The sequence below is a fragment of the Diabrotica undecimpunctata genome, chromosome 8, assembly GCF_040954645.1.
Source record: "Diabrotica undecimpunctata isolate CICGRU chromosome 8, icDiaUnde3, whole genome shotgun sequence".
NCBI classification, from domain to species: Eukaryota; Metazoa; Arthropoda; class Insecta; order Coleoptera; family Chrysomelidae; genus Diabrotica; species Diabrotica undecimpunctata.
The window spans coordinates 19,647,246-19,675,056 of NC_092810.1; the positions used below are offsets into that span (position 1 = coordinate 19,647,246).

Below are 27,811 nucleotides of genomic sequence, written 5' to 3' on the forward strand. Positions count from 1 at the left end.
CACGCGAGAGCTTATTTGAAAGGTCTCCGTATCGCATTTGCAACAATATAATCATTTGGATATTTATTTCTACAGGGTTAACCAAAACTGCTGGTTAATTAATACAATTAACTTACAATAAATGTTTACTTAAATACAATTAAATTACAACAAATGTTTAAATTTACGACCTTCAGCAATAATACAATGTGAAAGATGGCCAATAAATTCTTGCTAGACATTTTTGATGACTTCAGGTGTTTCTTCGAGTCTTCTACATTATTTTGTCGATTTTGATACACTCTGCGCTTTAGATATCCCCACAAAAAAAGTCTAATGGAGTCAAATCTGGAGATCTTGGTGGCCATTCGATGGGCTTCTACCTATCCACGTACCTGGGAAAATGTTATTAAGGTAATTTCGTACCTCAACGCAGTAGGAAGGGGAAGCCCCATCATGTTGGTACCACAAATTAGTTCTATTTGAAAATAGCTGATTAAGCTGTGCAACAGATAATCCTGAAGAAATCTTGGATAACGAGAAGCAGTTAAGTTTTCCTCAACAAAATATGGCCCTGCAATTTGATTGGTTATAATGCCGGCCCAAACATTCACCTTTTTGATAACAACAGGTCCTAAAAGACACTTTGTCTCAGGACCATGTAACCTATGTAGAGCCATACGTCGTCATGTTACCAATTCCAACGGTAACTACCAACGGAACATCCTAATCTGTAATAATATATAACGTAACATAATTATAAATTAATAATATTTAACGGGTTTTTACCCATATATTTTAGTGGCTCATAGCATGTATACTTTGTTACACTGATGATGGAATTTACATTCCGAAAACGTTCTGTATTTGTTATATAGCCCGTTTGGTCATTTTATTATATACCTTTTATAAAGAATTTAAAATAAAAAATTTTGTGATACATGGTATACAATCAGCTACAGGAACTTAGTTTCCTAGTGGACAATAGTTATAAAGCTACAAGAAGTATATAGAAGATATTATGATATGTATTTCGAACCTGTTTAACTAAATAATTTTATATTTATTATTGACACTATTTGTTTGTTTGATTCATGCCAGATTTCGTCAGATATCAAAAAATGATATAGATTTCAAACTAAACTTGTTCTCAAAACTTATGTTCCATATTGTTAAATAGCAGAAACAAGCGACAATAACGTATGGTAACCTTCTTATCTAGTAGGACAACAGTGGTTTCTATCAAACCAGCAAAAATCAACAATATCACATTTTTCAACACTGTAAAATCTTCGTTTACATAATACTATTATGTTGGTACAATGTACACTCCATTTGACTCTTGTTTGAGCTTATATACACTTTCTGGGAATTCCAGGTTATATTTCTTCTTAGGGGAGCACAACTCAAAGCATATGATTATCCTGAAATAATAATAAACCTATTAATAATACACAATTATAAAACCATAATTAAAAATTCAGTTGCTAGATGTTGGTGTGATGTTTACTGCAAATGCAATTTTAACATCTCAGTACTCTTGATTTGGAAATGGATTACACTGTCTATGTTACAAAAGATTGCAAAGTCTCTTATATAGGAGTGTTGATAACAGAAAATATATAAACGTCGATACCTTCTTTATTTTAACAATAAGAATGCAACCGTCGGAAATCCGAAGTGGAGATTAAAACGTCAATAAACTAATTTTAACCTTCAATTGTAGCTTATTCCCATTAAAATAATAATTACTTTAAAATGCCACAATAAAATAGCTTTAAAACAATATTAAGAAGAAAGCTTTTTTAATTTTTTATTAGAAACGAAATACATTCAGAAGGACACATGGGCAGACTACTTTCGATCCCTATTTGCTAAAGGTGACCATAATAAACCACCAACACCAGAGGTGACGACAATTAAGAAGAATTCAAGAATTAAGTTATTTTAAACACGTTTTATAACGAGAAAACTTTGCAAAACATCCATCTGCAGACAAATTTCATAAATAATTAGTTTACTTTCAACATCAATACTAGTAAAATAAACAGGTTCCCCTGTTTTCTTGTTTATCAACACGATATGAACAAATATAAATTGTCACAAAAAAGAATTGAATTATGGACCAGTTTTGTCCTGGTATAATATCAAAACACAGTTAACAACTAAAACAAGAAAAAGCAGTTGATGCTGAGTATTGAAGAATTAAGCTATTTTAAACATGTTTTAGAACAAGACAACCTTCGAAAATATCCACCTGCAGATAAGTTCGTATGTATTTTTTATCACAAATAAGGGTTTGCAATTTAAACTTTTTTGGTTGTGGTGGGTGGGGCCTAGAGGGTTGATGGGGGTGATTATATTAATGTTTTCATTTTTGTTTCCTGTTACTATACTAGATAGTTTCAAGCATTTTTCAATATCAGCTTTTGTTCGTGAGATATAGCCCATTGTAAATTTTAAAATTGACACACTGTATATTACATACATACATATATTATATTTATATCTGGATATACAGTGATGAGTGTCTTACCACCCGGCTTTTTAACGTAAGAGATAGAAAACACAGTTACCTTGTAAAATAAAAAGAGATGAAACTCGTAGAGGTGAGAAATAATCGATAGAAACCTATAATTTACATTACATTACATTACATTACCGCTATCGATAGTCTCACACCTTTAGACGTTAGATTCGAGCTGAATCACCTCGGTCATAATTATTATCGTCGTATGTGTGACGTATTTCCATTTTTTAATTTCGCATAAAGTAAAAACTGATTGACCACAATAAAGCAAAAATGTGAATAAAATAATTTAATTAATAGTGATTATTTAATCTAAAGTTTTAAATTATTAACCAAGAATAATTTCTACTATGATTTGAACAGCAGCAGAACAATAACCCAAACTGTCACTAAATAATTATAAAAGTCTGGTGGATCAGAGTTCAAGGTACGATGTTCTCATCCAGGCGCTCAGGGTTCGAATCCAACATGGAGGTTTTACTTTTTAAAAATTAAAATTTAAAATTATGCAGATATTATATCGTTTTGCTCTAAATCACTAAACATTTATTTCAGTCTTTATTAGAAGTGTTTATAGTAAAACATGAAAATCTTGTTGAAAAAACAATGTCGTACTTTCGAAAATAAAGTAAAAATTCTTCATTCAAACATAAAAGAACGTTCTAAATAAAGGTACTTACAAATAATGTTTAAATAGGTAGAAATTCTATAAAAATATTCTAAATAAATGTATTTTATTCTAATGAAATGTATTTACAGAAAATGTTCGAATAAGCCTCCATTAGCAACAGAACAATAACCCAAACTATTATAAAAGTTTCGTCTAACATTAGTTAATGTTTCTGGACTAATACCTCTCATTGAATCAAAAATCTTTCCTCTTAATTCTTGGAGAGAATTAGGCCTATGGTCTTCAATTCCATATAGTTTGGACTTGATATATCCCCACATAAAAAAATCACAAGGTGCAAGATCAGGTGATCTTGCAGGCCAAAAAATATCTCCGTGACCACTAATCAATCGATTAGGAAAAGTCGCACTGAGATATTCACTGACGATGCGAGAATTATGTGCAGGACAACCATCGTGTTGAAACCATATAGAATCGAAAGGTGTTGGTAAATTACGAAGGGCTGGGACAATTTGATTTTGCAGAAGTTCCAAGTATTTCCGTCCAGTCAACATACCGTCTATAAAAAATGGACCAATGACATAATTCCCTATTATGCCTTCCCAAACATTTATTTTTCGAGGACGCTGGGTACGAGCGACATAAATCTGATGTGGATTTCCTCGAAACCAATACCGAGCATTTATTGAATTGTGACGGCCATGCAATGAAAACGTACATTCATCGGTGAACAAAACGTTCTCTAAAAAATGTTCATCTTGATGTGACATTTCCATTGCAGTTTGACAAAATTCTAAACGTCTATATTAATCCCCAGGGAATTGTTCGTTGGATTTATAAGGTTTATAGGGACGGTATCCATGTCTTTTCAAAATTTTACCTACTCTAAATCTTGAAATTTCATATTGTTCTCCATCAACATCTCCACTAAGATGTTGATTGGGTAGGAACTTGCTCAATACTTGCACAAATCAAAGTGTTCCTTAGTTCCAAATCTGGATTTACCTCCTTTCGTCTACGAACTCCTCTTGGAGCGAACACTGATCCATAAGTAAAAAAATTATGGATAATAGACTGAATTGTTGATCGTGCTGGAGCCGGCCTATTTTGAAACATATTTACAAATTAATTACTATTTAAATGGGAATAAGCCACAATTAAAGGTTAAAATACGTTTATTGACGTTTCAATTTCCACTTCGGAAATCGTTCTCAAAATACAAACATTAGTAAATTAAACAAATTTTGTTTTTTGTTTAAAAAAAAAATATATGTATATTTTTTTTTTGTTTTAAACATTAGTAAATTAAACAAAATTTGTTTAATTTACTAATGTTTGTATTTTGAGAACGATTTCCGAAGTGGAAATTGAAACGTCAATAAACGTATTTTAACCTTTAATTGTGGCATATTCCCATTTAAATAGTAATTAATTTAAAATGCCACAAGAAAATAGCTTCAGAACAATATTTACAAATTGTTGTCTAATCATGTCTGATAATCCATTCACATGCCAGACAACAATTTGCACTTTTTCCTCCACCGTTAAAACCATTTTTACGAATTGTTTTTTCAATAAAAAGTTTCTGTTTACATTCTGAAGACTGTAAAACTGGAATTGAATTTGAATTATTTTGTATTTCTATTTTATAACATTGGAATAGGAATAAATTGTAAATAATGAGTTTTTCGAAAACTTGTTACCTAATATGTATCATATTTTTTATTATTTTTTGATTGAATAAAACAAAAATTTTATCCTTGGTGTGAATTGAACCCCAACCTTCTTGTCAATAGACCACGTCTCTAACTATTACACCAATTCCACATACAATAATTGTTTTCGGACCGAACATACCTACCTTTAGTTTAGTCAAATATTTCAGTTGAGTTATTTTTATTATTAAATAAACTTAAAGATTTATAATTTAAAATCACTACTAATTAATGTTTTTTACTATAATATATCTTAATTTATTCAATCATTTATTCTAACATCAAAAATTATTAAAATAAAATATTTTCGAGGTCATCCGTATAATTATGACTGAAGTGAAATAGCCACGTTTAAGAACTAGTTTATCTCGTACTATCTCACAACTTAATCTATCTTCTATCCTTTCCGCTATTTTGCCGGGTGGTAAGACACTCATCACTGTATTTAATATTTTTACATTTTTTAATGTACTTACCCCACTAAGAAAATTGCAAATAGGTACAGTATTGCAGAAAAATAGTTAAATGCACCGGAATGGATGTTAATTGTGGCATTGTAGAGGGTGGTATACATATATGCCGCCGAGAGCCCAGCAACACCTCCCAAACCAACGATTAGAGCAAAAATTTTGCCCATTTCATCTGAAGGCACGATCTGCGCTATTCGAGTCCTTAGTAGAGGCATGGCAGCTCCCGCAAAAACTGATACAACAGCTCCTTAAAAGTAATTAGGATTTTAATTATTAAAACAAATGAGAAATATGAAAAAATCACACAAATTCAAAATTAAAAAAGAAGAAAGTTAAAATAAAACGACTTTTTACTGTTTTTTGTTTTTTCTTCTCCACTTTTGCTGATTTATTCCTTATTTTTTTTCTTAAGTTATTTCTTGTTCTGATTTAGGGTCGAGTAAAAGTATTGCTTTAATATTTCGTTTATCTATTCCGTTTCATATTCTGTTATTCCCTTTTTTTGGTACGTTTTATTGTGAGTTTTTTTTGCTCGATCGATTGACGAATTATATCCAGTCCTTGTTTTTTTTACAGAATTTTTTAAATTAATATCCATTCTTTTTTTTATTTAAACAAATATACCCGCATCAACCACTAAGGGTTATTAGCGGGGGGACATACACAAACAGTAAGATACATATTGTTACTTACATAAAAAAAAATATTTTTTACAATCTGGTTTATACTTTAGTCATTTTAAGATAACTTAATAAAGACTATAAATTTGACGTTAGTAGAATGTCATGGCTGCGCAACCTGAGAGAGTGGTACGGATGTACATCAAATGAACTTTTCAGAGCAGCCGTCTCAAAAGTTCGAATAGCTATGATGATTGCCGACCTCCGCCGCGGAGATGGCACTTGGGCACACGCGATTCTTTCGTTCTGGTACACTGGACACTTAACAGTTATATGTTTCACTGACAACTGAGTGTTGCACTTGGTACACATCGGAGCAGCCTCCTGGTTGAAGATATGCTTGTGTGTAAGGAAAGTATGTTCTATTCGGAGTCGGTTGATGATGACTTGGTCTTTTCTATTATTTGGTAAGATGAGTTTGGTTCCTACTTGACTTAGACATTCTTTGAGTTTGTTAACAGTGTGATTCCAAGTAGTTTGCCACGCTCTGTACACGTGGGCTTTGATATTTACTTTGTGATCAGTCCAAGGCATTTGATTTATGATAGCAATACTTTGGTCCGTGGTTGCATTGCTTGCCAGAGAGTCCACTTCCTCATTACCACTTATTCCCATATAAGAAGGTACTTAGATAAAGGAAATATCTTTTTGTTGAGTCTGTAGATAAAATAACTCTTTTGAGAGGTATGGCGTGAGTTGTACATAGCTGTTTTATTCCAAGTAATGCGCTCATTGAATCGGTGATGATAACAAATTTGCTTTCATTGATAGAACAACATTTTTTCACGGCCTGGTGAATTGGCGTAAGTTCTCCGGTATATATACAACAATTTGTTGGGATTCGTATGGCAGACTTGACGTTTTCGTAGATGTAGGCTGCAACATGTCCTTCATGACATTTGGAAGCATCAGTGAAGATTTGATGGGTTGTTGGGTATTTGGATATTACATTTTTATAAGCTTGCTGTATAAGGAAAGGATGTGTGGAATGTTTAGGGAGTTCTTTTAGATTAGAGACGTGTCTATTTTTGGAGGTTTAATCATCCAAGGAGGAACATTTACATGAATAGGCATAGTAAGACTGAACTGTTCTAAATTAAGACCAATACGTTTTATTCGTTCGGGAAATGGTAGTTTTTTTATTGCAATGTTTCTGTAAAGATCGGACGTTATATTTGTTCTGCAAAGTATTGTTGAGTAGGTTACGTTGCTGTTGTTTGCTGAAATTCTGGCAACGTAATTTAGTGATAGGAGTACGAATATCCATTCTTGATTTTTCTATTTCTTCTGTTTACGTCTCTATTAAAATATATTTTTTTAATGGCTTTTCTCCACATATTTAGTGTATTCATAAGGGTTTTCTGGGGTTTACGTTAGGTAGTTTGCTCTTTCCCTTTTCACATTTATTACTACTTTTCCTCTTATCGACTGAAAACTTTTTAACCACACTCACATCCTGTACTATTTAGTTTTGATTTGATATATAATCTATTTTATTTTTGGTGATACTTTATGGAAGTTTTTTTGAAAAGGGTATTAGTCAGCTCGTCTTTCATTCGTTGGACCTATTCCATGATGCTCCAGGTCTAGATTTTCTTTGCCTGCTTTTACTTCAATTTTCGCATTGAAGTCACCAATAACCATTATATATTTAACTTTTGAGTTGCTGATTTCACTTGAAATATCTTCGTAGAATATGTCTACTTCTTTGCTATGTGAATATGTTCAAGCATAGACTTAAACCTGCTTTACCTAAAAGGGTCTTTCTTTATTTAGCTAGCACTAGTCCCAGCTATGACATATACTGCCTCCTTAGATACTGTGTAGAACGCACTGGAAACTATCAGGGCACCCAGTTTCATTCACTCAGCATTATTCCTAGGTTTCGAAAGTGTAAGCCCAAATATTGACATGACTACTGACGACAGTAACGTCCTCCTGCTTTTTTTTTTAACCATCCACATTCGGCATTAGCCGTGATAACCTTGCCCTTACTACTGACGCTTTAGCACTAACATGTCCCATCTGATGGTTGGAACTAAGTCGGGCATCAATCATCACTCCTAAGCACCGTATGAATGGTTGTGATATGATTTTATGTTCTCTGATGATCAGCGTTATGGTTTTCACCTGTTTCCTACTAGTAATAAGCACTGACTTAGCTTTGTGCTTCGCTAGTTTGAATGAGCTAATTTGCTAGTTTGCGATGATCATCACAGCCACATCATTGGCATATGCCAAGAGCCCAGCATTCCTTGGTAATTTTAGCTCATATCATATACAATATTCCACGAGAGAGGCCCTAGCACAGAGCTCTGTAGTACTCCTCTAGTAATTTTATATTTCTTCGGACAGGACTTTGTGTCACACTACAAAAGTCGATCAGTAAAAATTTTAAACTGTATTTTGTTTTTCAATATGTTTATTACATCAGGAAACAACACTATAAAGATGAACTTTGTAAAGTTTCAGCAAAATCGATCGATTTTTTCTCGAGAAATCATGTCTACTGTACGGAAAAACAAAGTTGCGTAAAAAACAAGTTTGAAATTAATAATTCGAGCAATATAACTCCAGTTATATTGCTCGAATTTTCTTCAAATTTAGTGTGACTGCTTCTGAAGTACCATACTTTCATATGGAATAAAAAAATAAATCAGTTTTTTTTTGAAAATAAATGCAAGACCTATGTAACCGTTAAAAGACCGACTTAATATAAGAAAATAATATAAAAATTATACTATCATAAAAAATATCTTACCCACGTAAATATATGCATCGTTTGTAGCCGCTCCTCTCAAAAACGAATTTCCAACGAATCCCAATATCCCTATCAAGCTTATCACAGTTTCTTTCATATGTAGTTTTCCGTGCAAAACTAATGTAGCCCCCACCGTTCCCACGATGGTTATAATATGGGAGGCGGCATTAAAGTAGTTGTTTTTAGTTAAAGTCCAACCGAGCTTCTCTCGCAAAAATGGAAATCTGACCACGTTCTCTCCATTGGCGATATAGTTCATGATCGTTATAGTTACCACAATGCTTACGACTATACATCTGTCATAGTTCTCTCGTTTCTTAAACACAGTTTTGAATATGCCCACAAAGTAGGAACAACGGAGCAGCTCTTTCAGAGTACCCTAAAATTGAAAAAAAAAAAATAAGTTTCAAAATAGCTTTGTATACAGAGCTCTTTGTAAAATTTAAAAACTTGCGTTTGCTGTTTATAAGAAGTCGAAATAAATCGAAAGTAACACAAAATGAGATACACGAACTGCCAAACATTAACTCATAAAAGAGATGTAAAGAAATCGAAGCACTAAGGAGAAAACATACTTTTAACCTTTATAAGAAGATAAAAGAAGCAGCTGCATAATACAGGCATGAAAGATTTGATAATTAAGACCAGATTTCTACAAAAAACGCGTTTTTTTAAAATACATTTTTTTTGTAGTACAAAAGATATTTCGAAAATTAAATTTTCTACAGGTAAAAGTACATTAAACTACTTTAATCTTTTTCCTTATGGCAGCTTTGAAAATGGCTTCTTAAATTCGCCCAACTTGTTATAGTTTATTTTTATGTATGAGAGAGTAATAAAACAATAAATTATGTATGCAAATCCCTAAACTGTTGATACGGGTGACTCAATGAAAAACAGATATTTGTCAACAAGTTTACAGAAGTATATAGGAAAACAATTTTAAATTGAGTATGACCACCAGGTATAAAGGTTGGAGCAGAATAGAATACAATAGTTGTGAGGGTTACTAATCCCTAAATAAGGTTGCCAGTGTCGGAGTGATGGAGGTTAACAGGTACTAATGAATTTGCAAGAAATGTAAGATGTTTATTTTATTGGTTATATATAACCAATAAAAGTTTAATAAGTACCTACCTATTTGCAAAATAAAGTTTAATTCTTTAGATAAAATAAAACGTTTTATTTTATCTATTTGCAAAATAAAGTTTAATTCTTTGCCTATTTGCAAAATAAAGTTTAATTCTTTAGATAAAATAAAACGTTTTATTTTATCTGAAATGAGTGCATTCCACGAAGTAAGGGTTTCAACAATCAAACATTTAATTCTTTAATTCCAGGAATCTACGACAGTAATTGACTAGATAATTACCTTCTAAACTTATTCCACAGAAAATGTGATAGTGGGTTTTTCCATTTTGTATATAGGAAGGTCCAAGTGGCGTATTCAAAATTCTTAACAGTTCACTAAAAGTAGGTACTTCAGTTGCAAGGTGCAGTTTATTGTGTATACTAGTGTTATGGAAAATTTGAAAGTGCCGTGTAAACGCCGAAAAATTGGTCCTCTAACAGTTAATGAAAAAACATTAATATTTAATTGTTTTAAATCATTTACAGACAAACGTTTATGTGAAAGTGTTGATGAGACCGTTGAGTTAGTTAGCAGTACACTTGGTGTTGGGAAATCTACGATTTACAGAGTTATTAAAGAAGAGAAATGTGGTAGTTTTCAAATGCCACGTAATGCTCCAGGGAAACCAAAATTTCAAATAGAATATCATTTTAAAGAAGGACTTCGACGGAAAGTGCATGAATTCTTCTTTAGACAAGAATTTCCAACATTGGATAAAGTTCTTGTCTCAGTTCGAGATGATAAGGATTACCCAGAAATGAGTCGAAGTACGTTATGGAAACTTTTAAAAGAAATAGGCTTCCGCTGAAAAAAGAATCCCAGAAAGTCTATTTTATTAGAAAGAAGCGATATTGTCATATGGAGAAGACATTTTCTAAGAACCATAAAGGAAATGAGAAACCAAAAAAGAAAAATATTTTATCTTGATTAAACATGGATCAACGAGGGTCATACACCAAATAAATTTTGGCAGGATGAAACTGTTACAAGTCAAAGGCACGCTTTTGTAAATAACTTATCTACTGGTTTAAACCCACCATCAGGAAAGGGACGCAGGCTGATAATAGTACACATTGGCAGTTCAGACGGTTTTGTTGAAGGTGGTTTATTAACTTTTGAATCAACTCGTACCGGTGACTACCATGAAGACATGAACGCTGATGTCTTTCAAGAATGGTTCGAACAAATGATAGATCTTCTTCCTAAGAACTGTGTAATAGTAATGGATAATGCAAGTTATCACTCCAGACTTATAGAAGGACTGCCCACAACCAAGTGGTTAAAAAAAGACTTGCAGAATTGGCTGAGTTCAAAAAATATTACGTACCATCCCGGATCTATAAGAAAGGAACTTTATTCGTTGTGTGCCCTTCATAAAGAAAAATTTAAAAAATACGAAATTGATGAAATTGCCAAAAATCGTGGAATGACAGTACTTAGATCCCCACCATATTATTGTGAATTAAACCCGATTGAACTGGTATGGGCACAGATAAAGAGTGAAGTTTCAAGAAAAAATACCACTTTTAAAATTCATGATGTTAAACAGTTGTTTTTGGAGGCCGTAAATAATGTAAAACCTGAAAACAGGGAAAAGGCAGTAAATCACACTATTAAAGAAGAGGAAAAAATGTGGAAGCTGGACAATATTACTGATAAAATGATCGAGCTAGTTATTATAAATCTTGGTTCTGAAAGTTCATCTTCTGAATCTGATTTGGATTTGTAACAAGTAGCTGTAAGTTTTATATTAATATTTTTATTCATCTATTTAACATACCTTAGACGGTTTTAAAAACTCTTTTTCTCTTTTGTAATTTTTAAAAATTAAAAAAAAATGTGAATTTTTTAAAACCCTTTTTAATGTAGGCCAGTCAGTTCTAATATAGTGTGTGATAAAAGAGGTCACTTTTGTTTACATACACATAACACTTTATAACACTGAAATAATGCATTTATTTTTTACAATTATTCAAAGTAATTTTTCAATTAATCTTGAGCACGCCCATGGAGTGGTCGGAGCTACCAGTTAAAATTATGCTAATTACCCTCTCGTTCATAAAAATAAACTATAGTAAGTGTCATCATTTTTTGGAAACGAATCAGTTGAAAGCAAAAAACAAAATTGTTTCATATTTCTTTTGAATTGGCTATGGTAGGTACTACAATGAAACATATGTAAACAGCTCTTCAGATCTGGAGACAGCTTGTACTTTCTTCACTATTTTTTTTCATTCATTTCTGTTTTTCGTATTTTCCTACCAGTTAGGTACTCTTAGTTTTCTTACTAAGGTTAACTCTAAGGTTTTAACCTCTTCTAACCATTTCTTTTTTGGTCTTCTTCTAAATCTAAATTAAATCTAAAGCTCCATTACGTCCTTTTGTTCTTCTTCTCCATACGCCTTTATTGTCCTTTGTCCCTCCATATATCTTGCGTAATATCTATCAATGACTTCTGTTTTTATTATTTTGTTTAGTGCTTTTACAGCTTTACTTCGTCTATTAATTGTTTTTTTTTTATTTCAGTATCTTCTTTGGCTCTATTTGTAATTGTCACTTTAAGGTATTCGAAGTGATCCACTTTTTCAAAACAATATTCTCTAATTCCGCTATTTATTCTTAGATTATATTCTGACTCTATTTTCTTTGCTTTCATTTCAAAGTATTTTGTTGTATTTTCGTTTAAACATAATCCAAAATTTTTCAATATCGTTTCCCATTTTTTTGAATATTTTTATGAGTTCTGATTTTGACCTCGCAATCAATCCAATATCGTCGGCAAAAGCGATAACTTGTTTTCTCTGACAACACTTTCTGGTAGGTAGGGTAGCTTCTGGTATAAGGTTAAATGAAGTCGTCGACAGTGGATCTCCTTTTCTTAATCCCTTTTTTACCGGACTTATCTTTGATATCCTTCCTTCCAGGATCACTTCATTTCATAATTCTTTTAAGGCCATTTCCACAAAATAATAAGTTTGGTAAGTATTTTTAACAAATACATTGCTTCGTATAGTTTTTCTCTATCGATTGAGTCGTATGCCTCTATCTATTTTATTAAGTCTATTAATAAAATGTGCAAACCTAGATTTTGTCTGTAGCTGATAGTAATATTTGTCTCATCATAAAAATCTAATCAATTGTAGACCTGCCTTTTTTTTCTAAACCCTCTCTGATATTCACCTATTATTTAAGATTCATTTGTTTTAGTCAGTTTCCTATTAATAAAGCCAATATCTTATATCCTACATCCAATAAAGTAATTCCTCTATAATTTTGGCATAGGCTTTTATCTCCTATTTTATGGATCGGAAATATGGGTGCATTTTTCCAGCCATTTGTTTTATTAGGTTGGTTATTTGTTTGAACAATAGCTGTCCACCTTTATTAAATATTTCTGCTGTTATACCATTTTCTCTTGGACTCTTGTTATTCTTTAGCTACTTTATCTTTATTTCCCACTTTATTTCCTCTATCTCCTGATGTAATCGTTCGTTTATTTTGTTTAATAGAAATTCCTAAAAGAGTAGGCATATCAGATCCAGAGCTTCAATCATTATAAATCTGTCAGAAACTAGGGAGGTTAAGTATGGAGTACGACAAGGGTGTATTTTGTCACCATTATTACTTAATATATACACTTTACTCTGCTTTAGTAAATAGTCAACAAAGTTACAGAACTTAGTCAGTTCGTTACAGATTTATGGACTGAATCTTAATATTAGAATAACTAAATAGATAAGGATCAGCATATTTCTACAAGACTAGAAAAAAACAGAAACAACTATAAAAAATTAAATCATATGCTAACCTGGGAAGCAATGTCAATAATAATTAAGAACATTTGAAGGGAATAAAATAGATTTGAAAAAGCCTGAAATTACTTCACACGGATGCAGTGATTATTTAAATATAGAGACTTGAACCTCAATAACAAAATACGGTACGTCAATACTCTGTATTTCCCGTACTACCATACAGAGCAGAAAAAGCAGAAATTTATCAATCGTGGTAATGTAGCTCAACAAATCAATATTAAACAAAATGAAATTTTTACTTACTTCCTGTCCTTCCTTAATTTTAGCTGTCTCTGGTAAAAGAAACATCGTGTATAGCGATGATAAGGCAAGTAATCCAGCAGCTAAGAAAAATACAGTTTCATAGTTTGTGGAATAAAGAATGTAACCACTAGAAAGAGTTCCTACCAGAAGACCAACTAATAAAACTGCTTCAAAGATGGCCATTCTAAAAAATAGTTGTTCTATGTTATGGTAAAATAATTTTTTTGTTGTTGTAAAAGTGCTGCATATTCTATACAAATATGTTAAGCATAAGCCAATGTATAGAAGAAGAAAAATTGTTTTACTTTTGGATTCCATTGACATGTATGAAACCAAAAAATTATTTTAATAATAGAGGAGACTCAAATTGTTAAAAGAAATAAATTAGACTTACTCACAATCAATTTAATTTTATTTTTAATTTTACTACCCTTACTACCCTACTACTTATGAGTAAGTCTAATTTATTTCTTTTACCTATTTGAAATGGACTCACACCAGCAACACATTCATGATGAGACTCAAATTGTTAAAAAAAGGTCTAAAAAGTAGTATAAAGGTTAAAAGTAAGAATAATTGAGGAGCAACTGAGCAAAAGTATTAAATCCAAAATATATCATTTTTGATGATACGCCTGATATCGTCAGCCCAACGTGTAAGTAGTCTTCCTCTACTACGTTTGTCTGCTCTTGGCCTTCACTTTGTAATTTTGCTCGTCAACCGTGAGTCGTGAATTTTTGCTACATGGCCTGCCCAGTTCCATTTCAGTTTTACTATGAGTTCCACATTAGCAATACTCGTCCTTCTTCGCTGATCTTCGTTCCTTATTTGTTCCCGCAACGTCACTACCAGCATAGACCGTTCCATTCGTCTCTGCACCACTCTCAATTTCGAAGCCATAGTCTAGATTAGAGCCACAGTTTCAGCCCATAGGTCATGACTGGCAATACGCATTGGTCAAATACTTTTCTTTTGAGACTAATTGGTATGTTGGCCCTAAGTATGTTACAAACACACAAACACACACACACACACACACACACACACACACACACACACACACACACACACACACACACACACACACACACACACAGACACCTACATACACACATCTTTTGATTGTTTGGTCCAAAATAAAGAACGTTTAGTCCAAAACAAAGAAAATATAAATAAATAAGCAAACAAATAAATTATTACCTTAAAGCCCTAGTATGCTCTGTTGAAATATCGTTTATATATGCCAAAATTACAGCAAAATATGTAGGTGCACCACCTGTCAACATCGAAGGTATTGCTGCAAATACAAAGTACCATGGCGATAAGTTTCTAAAAGCGGCCATAATTCCAAAAATGGACATAGAAATAGTAAAACCTAAAAAAAAATAATGGTGAAGTAGACCCATATATCGTCGGCTTACTACCAAAACTCAATATCCGACAAAAAATTCAAAATGGATTTAATTGTGATAACAAATTTGTACTCTTTTTTCTTCTGACAAAACCCAAAAACTGATTCGCCTTGTGTTAGCAAAACTATGATAAAATTAATTTTTTAATAACTACAGGTTGAGCAAATTCTTTACTAGCAATACCCAAGAGATTACTGCGAAAACAATTTTACCGCTAGTCGTATAGTATATGCTTTTGTTGGGTTTTGCCCGATGGCTCACTTAAGCTTACGTCGCATATCCATAGTAATCCATGAGAACGAATATTGTTCTGAAGCTATTTTCTTGTGGCATTTTAAATTAATTACTATTTAACTGGGAATAAGCCACAATTAAAGGTTAAAATACGTTTATTGACGTTTCAATTTCCACTTCGGAAATCGTTCTTTTCGAAAAGAAAAGAACGATTTCCGAAGTGGAAATTGAAACGTCAATAAACGTATTTTAACCTTTAATTGTGGCTTATTCCCAGTTAAATAGTAATTAATGAGAACGAAAACCCAACAAATGTCTTATCAATCTCTTTCGCGCCTTGTTATTGTTAAGTCAAAGTCTTTAAGCCGCGTGGTTTTTTTTAAAACTATAATTATTGTGGACAATTGTGTTTAACCCATAATTATTATCGACAACTAAAATTGTTTGTCCCACAGAGATGGAATCTAGAGGGCGGCGATTAGCAAATATTGCATTAAAAATAGCAGGTTGCTACTTTTTTAAGGTTATGTTTATTTAGATTGTTATTTGGGAAATAAGGATTTAGTCTTGCGTTAATAAGATTGAGCCACAATTGTTGGTGTCATGAAAATTACATTTCTTAACAAATAATAAATATAACATGCCTCAAGAAAAATTTAGAATTTCAGAGGAAAGCTTTTATGAGAAACCAAAAAACCAAGTTACAAGAGATTGAGGCAGTTTTCTGATCTGATTTTTCCGACGAGGATCCGTCTTGGTTACCTTCTACTAAGGAGTACTGGATGCTGTAGTTTTTTAAGATGAAATGGGTGATATCTCTTGTGGTTATACTGTTTTGCGAAATGCAATACCAGACATCCACCATCCTCCAGTGCAGCCATTAAAGGACTCAAATTGTGTGACAGAACCTACGATATTACCAGATAATCAAATATTTCCTTCTTTATCTCCAAAAATTCAAGTATTATCAAATGTATTATTACCGAATAATATTGAAGTAAGTGGTCCAACTTTATCTAATACACAGATTTCTAACAAACCAGTGATTGCTGAAGTAAACAGTTTAAGAAGATGAAAAGCAAGTAATCCCAGTGAATGGAAAAGTAATGTGGCTAAAGGATGTCGTTCAGAGTGTTTACCCTATATTAGTAAAAATGTTTTACGTGATGGCAAAAGGCCTAAACCAGTTAATTGTGACAAATGTATCTATAAGTGTACTAAGCATTTTTCAATGGAACTGCGACAGGTACTTTACGCTAATTATTGGAAAATGGATTTAAAACGAAAAAAATATTTTATTTTGTCAAACCAACAGATTCTTACTCCAAAAAGACGCGTATCAGTCAAAAAACACAACATAAAGAAATATCTATTGCAATCATTATTTCTTTGAAAATGGCAGTGACAAAATTCGAGTAGGCAGAAATTTTTTCTGCAAAACGGTAAGTATATCAATGGATGTAGTTACGCATGCTGTAAATAATAAAGATTGTATAGGAACATTCTCAGGTGATGATAAATGCGGAAAACATACTCCTATTAACAAAACCAGTCCGGAATCAATTCAAAAAGTTAAATCCCATATCGAGTCATTTCCACCAATGGAGTCGCATTTTAGAAGAACAAGCACGAAACGTCAGTATTTAGATAGAAATCTAAACATCGCAAAAATTTATTTCTAGCTTATTTCTAGCACTATGCAAGGAAAAAAAGTGGGTGCCAGTTTCTGAAATAACATACAGAAGAATATTTTGCAGAGAATACAACTTGTGTTCAATCTGTTCTGTATATGACAATGTAAAAGGAGGTGATAAAGAACAATATAAATAAAGTCATGTCAAAACGCAAAAGCAAAGGATGAAGAAAAAGCAAACAATGAAAATAATTTTCTTTCACTGACTTTCGACCTGCAAGTAGTATTACAAATCCCATGTGGAGATGTTAGCCAGTTATACTACACTCGCAAAATATCTGTTTTGCGAGTTTAGAATAATTTATGTTTTTATGAAGCAAAACTACCGAATAATGCGTACTGTTCCGTTTGGACAGAGATGAATGGACAGAAAGGAAGTTCGCAAGTAGGAAGTTGCATCTTCGACTATCTAAAGAACAACATTAATAGTAATGTATCCCATATCACATATCACACTGTTCTCGGATACTTGCGGTGGGCAGAACCACAATCAAAATGTGGCTGCTTTATTGATGTATGCAGTGGAAGTGTTGGGTAATGTTGAAATTATAGAGCAAAAGTTCTTGGAAACGGGACACACTCACATGGAGGTAGATTCGATGTATTCTGCAATAGAATGTGCAAAGAAAAATATTCCTGTGTACTCCTTACATGACTGGATGAACATTTTCCACCATGCTAGATCAAGAAAAACCCGTAAAACCGCAAAATGCATAAATGTGTCAAAACTGGAATATATCGTAAAAGAAAAGTATAAACATTTCTATGACTGTACGGATATTGTGGAAAACTTAGTATTAACAAAAATATTGACCAAACCGAAAAAACAGTGAAGTGGCTTAAAATCAAATGCTTAAAATTTTTGAAAGACCACTTTGGTCTAATTTATTACAATTATGACCTTTCGGATAATTTTGATTGCATTAATATTTTTTCAGGTACACTAAAAGAGTGTAATCCAAAAAAATCATGCTCTGCAAGTAAACCTAAAAACCTAAAACCTGAAAGAACTAAAAAATCCATCAACACAAATATTAAAATGCCACCAACACTGCCAAAGGTTTTAAAAAGACATTATCAACAACCACTTCCTATAAGCGAAAAAGAAAGATCTTCTGAAACTGTACAAGAATCTTACCATACCGGAAGAGTATCATGGTTGGTTTCAGGGATAATCAACATTACCTGGTATAAGAGAAAGAATACCGGAACCAGATGTACAAGAAATTTCAGATGATGAAGATTAATCTATTTTTTTTTATCAACAACTACCAGAGAAAAGTCAATTATTTCATTGGACAACTTATCCAATTCTCGATTTTGCTACTGGTAAAACCCAAAAACTTCCAATTTGCTAAAACGGTAATTGTTTAATAAGTTTTTTTATTAAAATCGTAATAATGTATTGTTTTTAAGTATTATTATCTGATTCTTAGTTACATTTTGTAAAAATAAAAAATATCAAAAAAAAATCCTTAAAGTCCACCAAATCTTCGTGGACTTTAAACAAGCTTACGATTCTGTTAGCAGAAAAGCATTGTGGGAGATCATGGTAGAAATGGGAGTACCTGGAAAGCTGGTACGATTAGCACAGGTAAGCACAGAGAACGCTTCCGCATGAATCAGAATTGGCAGCAACACATTGGAGGAATTCCTCATTGACACCGGGCTTAGACAAGGAGATCCTCTCACCCCCCTGCTATTTAATTTTGCACTGGAACATGCGGTAAGGAAAGCTCAACCACAATTGACAAACGGATTTGCCACCCAAGGATCAAAAATACTATTGGCGTATGCGGATAACGTGGACACAATTGCACAATCCACCAGAGATGCAAAAGAAGTTTTCACCCTATTCGAAAACGGAGTCAAGAAAGTTGGTCTGAAGGTCAACGTGGATAAGGCCAAGTACATGGTGGTTACGAAGAACCCAAGGCCAAGGGTTAGACAAAACGTAAAAAGCAATGAATACAACTTTGAAGTCGTCAAAGAATTCAAGTACCTGGGAGCGATCAAAACATCTGAAAATAAATATAAAAAGGACGTGGCAGCCAGGATCATTGCAGGAAACAGGGCATTTATTTATTAATGACCGTACTTAAATCAAAAATACTCTTAATATCAGCAAAAATAAGAGTGTACAAGACAATAATTCGTCCCACCATAACGTATGGAAGCGAAACATGGACGCTGAACCAGCGAGAAACGACAAAATTACTGGTACTGGAAAGAAAAATACTGCGGACTATCTATGGGCCTTGCAGAGAAGAGACAACAGGAGAATGGGGAAGAAGACACAATGATGAACTCCAGACAGTATATGGAAATGAAAACATATAACGCTACATTAAAGCAAACCGAATAAGATGGGCGGGCCACGTACTAAGATCGAGTGACGAAAGACTCCTGAACGCCACATTCTGGGAAAGTCCCGATGGCAGAAGGTCAGTTGGTCGCCCAAGAAGGAGATGAAAGGACGCAGTAGCCAGTGATCTAAGAAAAATGGGAATACAGCAATGGAAAATAGCTGCTCAGGACCGACAACAATAGAGGCAAATAGTAAACGCGGCGAAGACTCACATATAGTTGTAGAGCCAAATGATGATGAAAAAAAAAATTCTAGTTTTATATTATATGTAGATATCCTTATCTAAAACCTTTAAATTTCAAAATAACTAATTTGACACTTATCGGGTTTTGGCAGCAAACCGACGACATAATGGTTAATAAGTATCTTTATAAATGTTCTGTGGCCAAATCCTTTGCAAATCTTTGGTTCATTCGTCTACATATTTGGTTATGTCCACTTATGTTATGATATTCTTATCAATTACATAGTTCTGCAACCAAAGATCTGTTCTATAGGCCAGTAAATGAACGTGAAATACGTCGATGCCGTGTAATTTTCCGTGTCACCACCGAATTGCATGAACATTTGGATTAAGATTCTACTTAGAATTCGGTTTACTTTTGAACTTGTGGCGTTGGTTGCTATTTATTTTTTAAAGGTTTAAACAACCACTATTAGAAAAAATCGTACAATTCTAAATTAAAGCAGGTTATTAATTTAGATCATCGTTTAATAGAGTAAATGAATGTTAATTAACATTAAATAACATAACTTGAGATTTTATCACAAACCTCTAAATCTGACCACTAGAATAATAATTATAATTAAAACAATGTCATTGAATACCTTGTCTTCACTGATTGCATGGAAATTTGGATTTAGTATAGTTCTGAAGCTATTTTCTTATGACATCTTAAAGTAATTACTATTTTAATGGGAATGGGCCACAATTGAAGTTTAAAATAAGTTTATTTATATTTTAATTTCCACTTCGGAAATCGTTCTCAAAATGCAAAAATTCTTGTAACAATAAAACACTAAAAACTTTGTTTTCAAAACTCCCACCAAATTTATTTTAAATTCTTATCACTACAGCTGTTTCGGCTGATTGCCTTTCTCAAGTGATCTATTTTTGGCATGCGTTTACACTTTATAGTCTCTAATGAAATAGGTTGAGGAGGGGAGAAATGTTGTCTTCTAAGCCCATTGCTATCAGATATTTTTATGGATCATCTAGAGACAAAGATTTCAAAACATCCCATATTCAAACAGTTTTTATATTGGTGGAGATACGTAGACGACGTACTGGTATGTTTCACAGGAACTAACAGGCAACTCGACCAATTTTTATCGTATATTAATTCTCCTCATAGTCATATTGAATTTACAATAGAAACAGAACAAAATCAATCCATATTTTTTTTAGATTTAAACATTATCAGACTTAAAAACAAACATGACTTCTCCATATTTCATAAATCTACCCATACTGACACCACTATTCACAACTCATTATCCCATCCCACACAACATAAACTGGCAGCCTATTATAGTATGTTACATAGATTAACAGAAATTCCGATGTCAAAATTCAATTTTGAGACAGAATTAAATATCATTAAGCAAATAGCAGTAAACAATGGATACAACGAACAAACAATTAATAAAATGTTAAATAGAAAACTACACCACCATCAGAAAGCCCTGAACTTAGTATTTCCACCACCTGAAAAAAACCCAGTACCTTCTGCTCGATTACATATACAGGCAAAATATCAACAAAAATAGCCAAACACATAAAAAAGAAAGGGATAGCACCAGCTTCCAGAACAAATAACAACCTAGGCAAATATATTAAAAACAACAAGAGCCAAAATAAAAAACACTTTCACATTGGTGTGTACAAACTTAAATGTGGCAACTGCCTAAAAACTTAAATCGGTCAAACTGGTAGAAATTTTAATAAACGAATAACAGAACATAAATGGGCTTTCAATAATAGAAAAACAGATTCTACATACGCACTTCACCTTCTAGATTATAATCATTCTTTTAATGACGAATTTAAAATTCTTCACATTCAAAATAAAGGCCTATCTTTGTTAGAATCTATGGAAATCAACAAATTAAAAAACACAGATATAATTCTGAATGACCAAATTGAGACAAACAGTTCTCCCCTCCTCAACCTATTTCATTAGAGACTATAAAGTGTAAACGCATGCCAAAAATAGATCACTTGAGAAAGGTAATCAGCCGAAACAGCTGTAGTGATAAGAATTTAAAATAAATTTTGTGGAAGTTTTGAAAACAAAGTTTTTAGTGTTTTATTGCTACATAAAATGAATTTCCATCAAGTAACGGTCAAATCCATCAATTACAAACATTCTTGTTTGTATTTTGAGAATGTTTGTATTTTGAGAACGATTTCCGAATTGGAAATTAAAACTTGACTAAACTTATTTTAAACTTCAAATTTAGCTATTCAGAACACCTTCAATAAGCAAAATAATAGTTATATAATTATGTGATCAAATCTTACCTTCACACACTTAAATCACGCTACAAAAGTAATAGCTGGTACTATTAAATCAACTCCAATAAGATACTTGTATATATGTATATAATGGTGAGCGCCTGAATAAACTTATTTTAAACTTCAAATTTAGCTATTCAGAACACCTTCAATAAGCAAAATAATAGTTAGATAATATGTGAGCAAATCTTACCTATTAAGCTCATTAGCTGCACGGGTATCCTTCCATGTTTATCGGACCAAGGTCCAGCGAAGATGCATATTAGAACTGGTACTGTTGCCGTTGGCATTTCCAATACCATAGTAACTACATTAGCCAGTGGTTGCACATTCTTTTCCAACTCCCTTGTGAAATTATTGTTTACCTTTCCAAGTAAAGCACAATCAGATTCATTGTACTTCAATAGGGTGTAGCAAGTTCTGTAGATTGTAAAGTTGTTTAGAACAGAAGCTGAAAAATAATATTACCATTTTCAGAAAATAACAAAAAAAATAGCTAATGGTATTCATAATTAAACACTTGATTGCAATGGTTCATGGTCAAATACAAAAACTGCATACGAAAGGTGCACTCCATACCTTGAAAACCCATCTTGATCTTTGCCGATAGGACACTTGGAACAAAAGATATTAAATTTTTACAGCTGATACAAATTTTATTTAAAGATTGATTTAACTTATGTAACTGACATTTAAAATCGACGGTTGCTTTGAGCGTTGTTGCAAAAGTGCTAATAAGTATTTTTATTTAAAATTATCTCAGCTACATTTTTTATTTAAAATATTTTTTATACGTCGGTAAATCGATTTTTTTGCATTTTTACCCCTTTACGAGGGGGGTTTTCGGGGAAAGCCCGGGAGTGGTAAACTTTTTTGCATTTCTTTTGGGGTCAAAAAATTAATATTTTTGACAAAATTCAGCTTGTTCATATGATTTTTAGGCGTCAACTCTCTGACGACTGGACTACTAATAAATCTAGACATTATTTTCAACACAATACTGTCAGCTGTAATTAAAGTTTCAGTAGAAAAACTTTCTCTAAAAATATGGATAATCGACAAAATATTCCAAATCCTGACTATAGTTCTCCTATGAGTGGCATACAACCGATTTTAACAAGAAATCAACTTATGCTTATTTTTACTAGCTGAACTTACAATTTTAACATAAATAATAGTACTGATGAGAATTCCCAAAATTTTTAACTTAAAACCTCACTCAGATAGCTATGAGCATTCTCAGGATTTTCAGTACGCCCTTTTTATGAACGATCCACCTGGTTTATAAATTTAAAAAAACTAATTAAGCATCATTTAGAAAAAGAAAATTTAGTCCAGTAGAACCCGAGATAAGTCATTTTTCTTTCGAGCGTTCTATTTTGAAACCGTATTGGATCTTTTAGATAGCGCAGCTGGCCCTTCAGTCGGATACCCTCACTGCATTTACTCTAGTCGAAAAGTACTCTTTGTTTACAACACTTCTGTTTAAACAATTTTGAATTATTTTGTTTGCTTAAAATTTTGTTAAAAACTTTGACTTTTATCATAAAAGGTTAATTTCAGCTCCTAATGCTGTTAATTAGAATTAGAATGGCGTAGAAAGCTTCAGAAGGTCGAGGCCCTCTAAGGGCTGTAGCACCAAGATGATGATGATGATGATGATGATGAATGCTGTTAACTAACGTTACGTAGAGTATTCCTTTTTTTAATTGTGTTTTTTAAACAGCTCTTAAAATATTTTTTTGCCTTTTAATTTTAACTAAATTCTTTGGAGTTATTACAAATGTTTATAATCATAAAAAGAGCTCTTTATTATTAAATCATTTTGTGTACAAAATGTACCTTGTTTTGTAGGTTATTACTATACGTCTTAACGAAAACAATAAGCCCTGGATATTGAAATTCATTTAGTCAGATTATTTGGACCAGCCTAAAAAATTTGTTAACTTTTATAAAAAATCTTGTAAACACACTAAATTTTGTAAAAATATTATAAATAATAACCGATCTTGCCCATATTTTGCACACAAGTCAAACACGATATGAACCTCAAGTTCATGTACATTTAAATACATTTTAACCCTTTCCATCCCATACGAAATTATAATTTTTCGACCTTTAAGTCCCACCGGTACATGTGAGTACCACTTCATTTATTTTACATAATTGCCACATCCAGAAGAATCCATACTCCTAGAATTACAAATAGTTATAGAATAAATTCCAACTCCTAAATTAATTCTTGCTGACACAAATTGTCATAACGAATCTTGGGGATCTGTGAAAACTGACAAAAATGGCAAAACTCTATTAGAAATAAATGACAACCTCAATCTGGTGCTATTAACCACAGGAATGCCTACCCATTTCAACTCATACAATGGCACGTTTTCAACCATCGATTTATCCCTCAGCAATTCAACTTTAGCACCACTACTTGAGTGGAATACACTTTCACACTTATTTGACAGCGACCATCTACCAATTTTGATTACTCATATTAAAGACACAATCATTAATACCTACAAAACCATATGAAACATGGAAATTAAAATCAGCGAACTGGGAAAAGTACACTAGTTTAATAACTGAACGAATGAAAGACTTTAAAATAATAGAAGATAAATATCAACATCACAATAACAAATTTTAATGATATGCTAATAGATTCAGCGAGAGATGCGATTGGAAAAACTAAAGCTACCACAAAAACACCTCTACCCTGGTGGAATATCGAAATAGAAACTTCTTTGAAACAAACAAAACACTCCTTTAATATATTGAAAAAACACAATTCCGAAACTAACTTTCAAACCGCTAGATTTAGAGCGTTAAAAGCCAGATCCAGATTTCTAATCAAAAAATCTAAAAAGAAAGCTGGGCCAATTATGTCTCATCAATAAATTCATCTACACCAATAAGTGATATTTGGCAGAAAATAAGAAAATAAAAGGCTCAATCATAATTAATCATATCGAAACCATTGCTACAGATAATTTAATTACTTCAGATAAACTAGAAATTGTAGAAGTCTTCTGATCACTATCAACTATATTCGAGCAATGATCAATACAACTCTACATTCTTAAAACATAAAGAAAAAACCGAATTGTCACAAATCAAAATAGAAGATATTTTATGCCCTCTCAATATACCGATTACACTAGACAAGTTAAACGAAAGCCTAGGCAATGCTAAAAAAACTTCTTCAGGACCTGATGACATTCCAACAATATTTATTGAGAAACTACCTGAAACAGTAAAGAAAATTTTAGTTGACATCTTTAACAATAATTACACACATAAAACGTTTCCTTCAATATGGCATCAAGCAATTATAATTGCTTTTTTAAAAATGAATAAGCCAAAAAACTTACCATCCTCCTATCGTCCAATATCTCTTTCCAGTAACATTTGCAAAGCAATCGAGAGAATATTAAGTAAAAGACTGAAATGGCACTTGGAAAAGAAAAAACTTTTTACTCCAATACAAAGCGGATACCGTTCAGACAGATCGACAGGTTACACTAGAATCCGAAATTCATAAAGCATTTACAAATCAACAAAAAGTAATAGCAATATTTTTCGACATCAAAAAAGCTTTCGACACATGGACGCATTATATCCCCAAAATTATGAAAAACTTTCTCGCTTTCACCAAAAACTTTCTTCAAAACAGGTCCATACAAGTAAAAACGAATGGATTCATATCAACATCGAAATCACTCCATAATGGAATTCCTCAAGGATGAGCCTTAAGTCCACTATTATTCTTAATCGCAATAAATAATATAACAAACCACATAAAGCTTCCCGTAAAAGCTAATCTTTTTGCTGATAATCTAGTAACATATTATGTTAAAAGTAAAAATACAGAATTAGTTACGCAAATTTTACAGAGAACATTAAACAGCTTAAAAATGTGGTCTTTAGAGATTGGTTTAACTTTTTCAACTGAAAAGACTGAAGTAATAATGTTTGACAAAAGAAGAGCAGAATACAACTTAAACTTGTATCTAAATGGTCATTGTCTGAAACAAGTCCGCGAAATCAAATTTTTGGGTGTAATATTTGACTCACAACACACATGGACTTCTGAAACTGAATGTTATTCAAACCACATCTCTACGACTAATCTTTAGAGCCTTTAAAACTACTCCAATAAGAAGCCTTTACGTGCTAGCAGGGGAAATGCCACTATACCTCAGAAGACAATATGTATCTCTATGCTACGCTTCAAAAATTGTAAGTGCAAAGGATCATACGTTTCTCGAAAGTTTAGTATCGGAAGAATCACTAGAACAATACACAAATTAGACCACCAAGACAGTACCATTTTACGAACGAGTTAAAAGACTACCGTATTATATCAATCAAATTACCTTGGCACTCAAAAATATACCAAACACCTCCCTGGACAGTTTCTTTAGCAATAGTAGACCTCTCCTTACTTAATCATGATAAGCATTTACACATTTCTGCTGAGGTCAGGCTTCAGTATTATGCACATTTACTAAAATATTTCACTTACAAATTGTTCTTCACTTATGCCTTCAAAGATTGCAATGGAGTAGCAGCTGCTGCTGTATCAAAAAACGTAATTTCGGCCACTAGATTATTACTGTAAACTCTATAATAAATTATGATTTAATTTTTGTTATACGTACATGCATGTACATTGTACCATATTGTTGTAAGTCATGACTTTTAAACTTTTAAAATGTACCTTATTTTCTCTATTTGTATCATAAACCTACCGTTAATAATCCCAGTGGTTGATGCGGATAAATAAAATAAAAAAAAAGTTTTGCAAGCGCTGTCTAATTTGTAGTAGAATAAATACAAATATATATAAATATATATAAAATAAATAAACAAATTGAGTAACAAACTTACCTAACAATAAGAAGCTGGTATAGGTTAAAAATAAGGGCACTTCCACCGTTATCTTGCGAAGCCAAGCGATTTTAGGGTATCGCATGATGTTAAACAATCATGAAATAGTAATTAAAAGAATGTTAAGCTTTACTATAGCCGCAATCTTAATATCGCACTGACTTGTACTTTTATTTCTACAAATATTTTTCATAAATTTCCTTCTGTTTGTTTTAGGTAGATAGCATTCATGGGTTGATCCTTCTCTGATTTGTTTCCATATTGTTAAGTATTAAAATTATTTGATTTTCTAATATTTACATACTATTTTATTTTATGTTGGGGGAGATATGGTAAGAGAATATGCTGATGGTATGTTATTAATACTCCATGTAGTTTTTCGTTTTTAAAGAACTAGAAAAGCCAAATATAGAAAATAAAAAGTTTTCGGGATGATGACTCGGGTGTGGAAAATTAAAAGAATATACGAGGGGCTTAGAATATAAGTGATTTAAGTGCAATTTTACAGTTTTGAGATATTTAAGGTTAAAGTGGATAATAATATTTCTTTTGCATTAACTACGGTCTTACATGGTATTAGTTTATTATTAAAGGATCAGAAAATTAATATACTCAAAACATTTTCAAAAAAATAACCGCTTTAGTTGTATTTTGAAAAAAAAAGCACTTGGCCCCATCTTATTCTGAATAGTCAAATAATTATTATCCGGAATAAATATCCTTTTACATCCTTA

The 27,811-nt window shown here is 32.3% G+C and overlaps 1 protein-coding gene across 1 annotated transcript; it reads right to left on the reverse strand.

Annotated features, from left to right (window-relative positions):
- Positions 1–124: 124 nt before the first annotated feature.
- Positions 125–27,252, reverse strand: LOC140447255 (probable peptidoglycan muropeptide transporter SLC46). Its single transcript, XM_072539809.1, has 7 exons — positions 27,078–27,252; positions 22,375–22,632; positions 15,157–15,331; positions 13,957–14,140; positions 8,767–9,145; positions 5,332–5,572; positions 125–1,403 (listed from the first exon to the last, which is right to left on the reverse strand). Exons 1-7 carry the CDS (start codon positions 27,160–27,162, stop codon positions 1,289–1,291), a joined length of 1,437 nt encoding a protein of 478 aa, XP_072395910.1. The 5' UTR covers positions 27,163–27,252; the 3' UTR covers positions 125–1,288.
- Between the last annotated feature and the right edge of the window lie 559 nt (positions 27,253–27,811).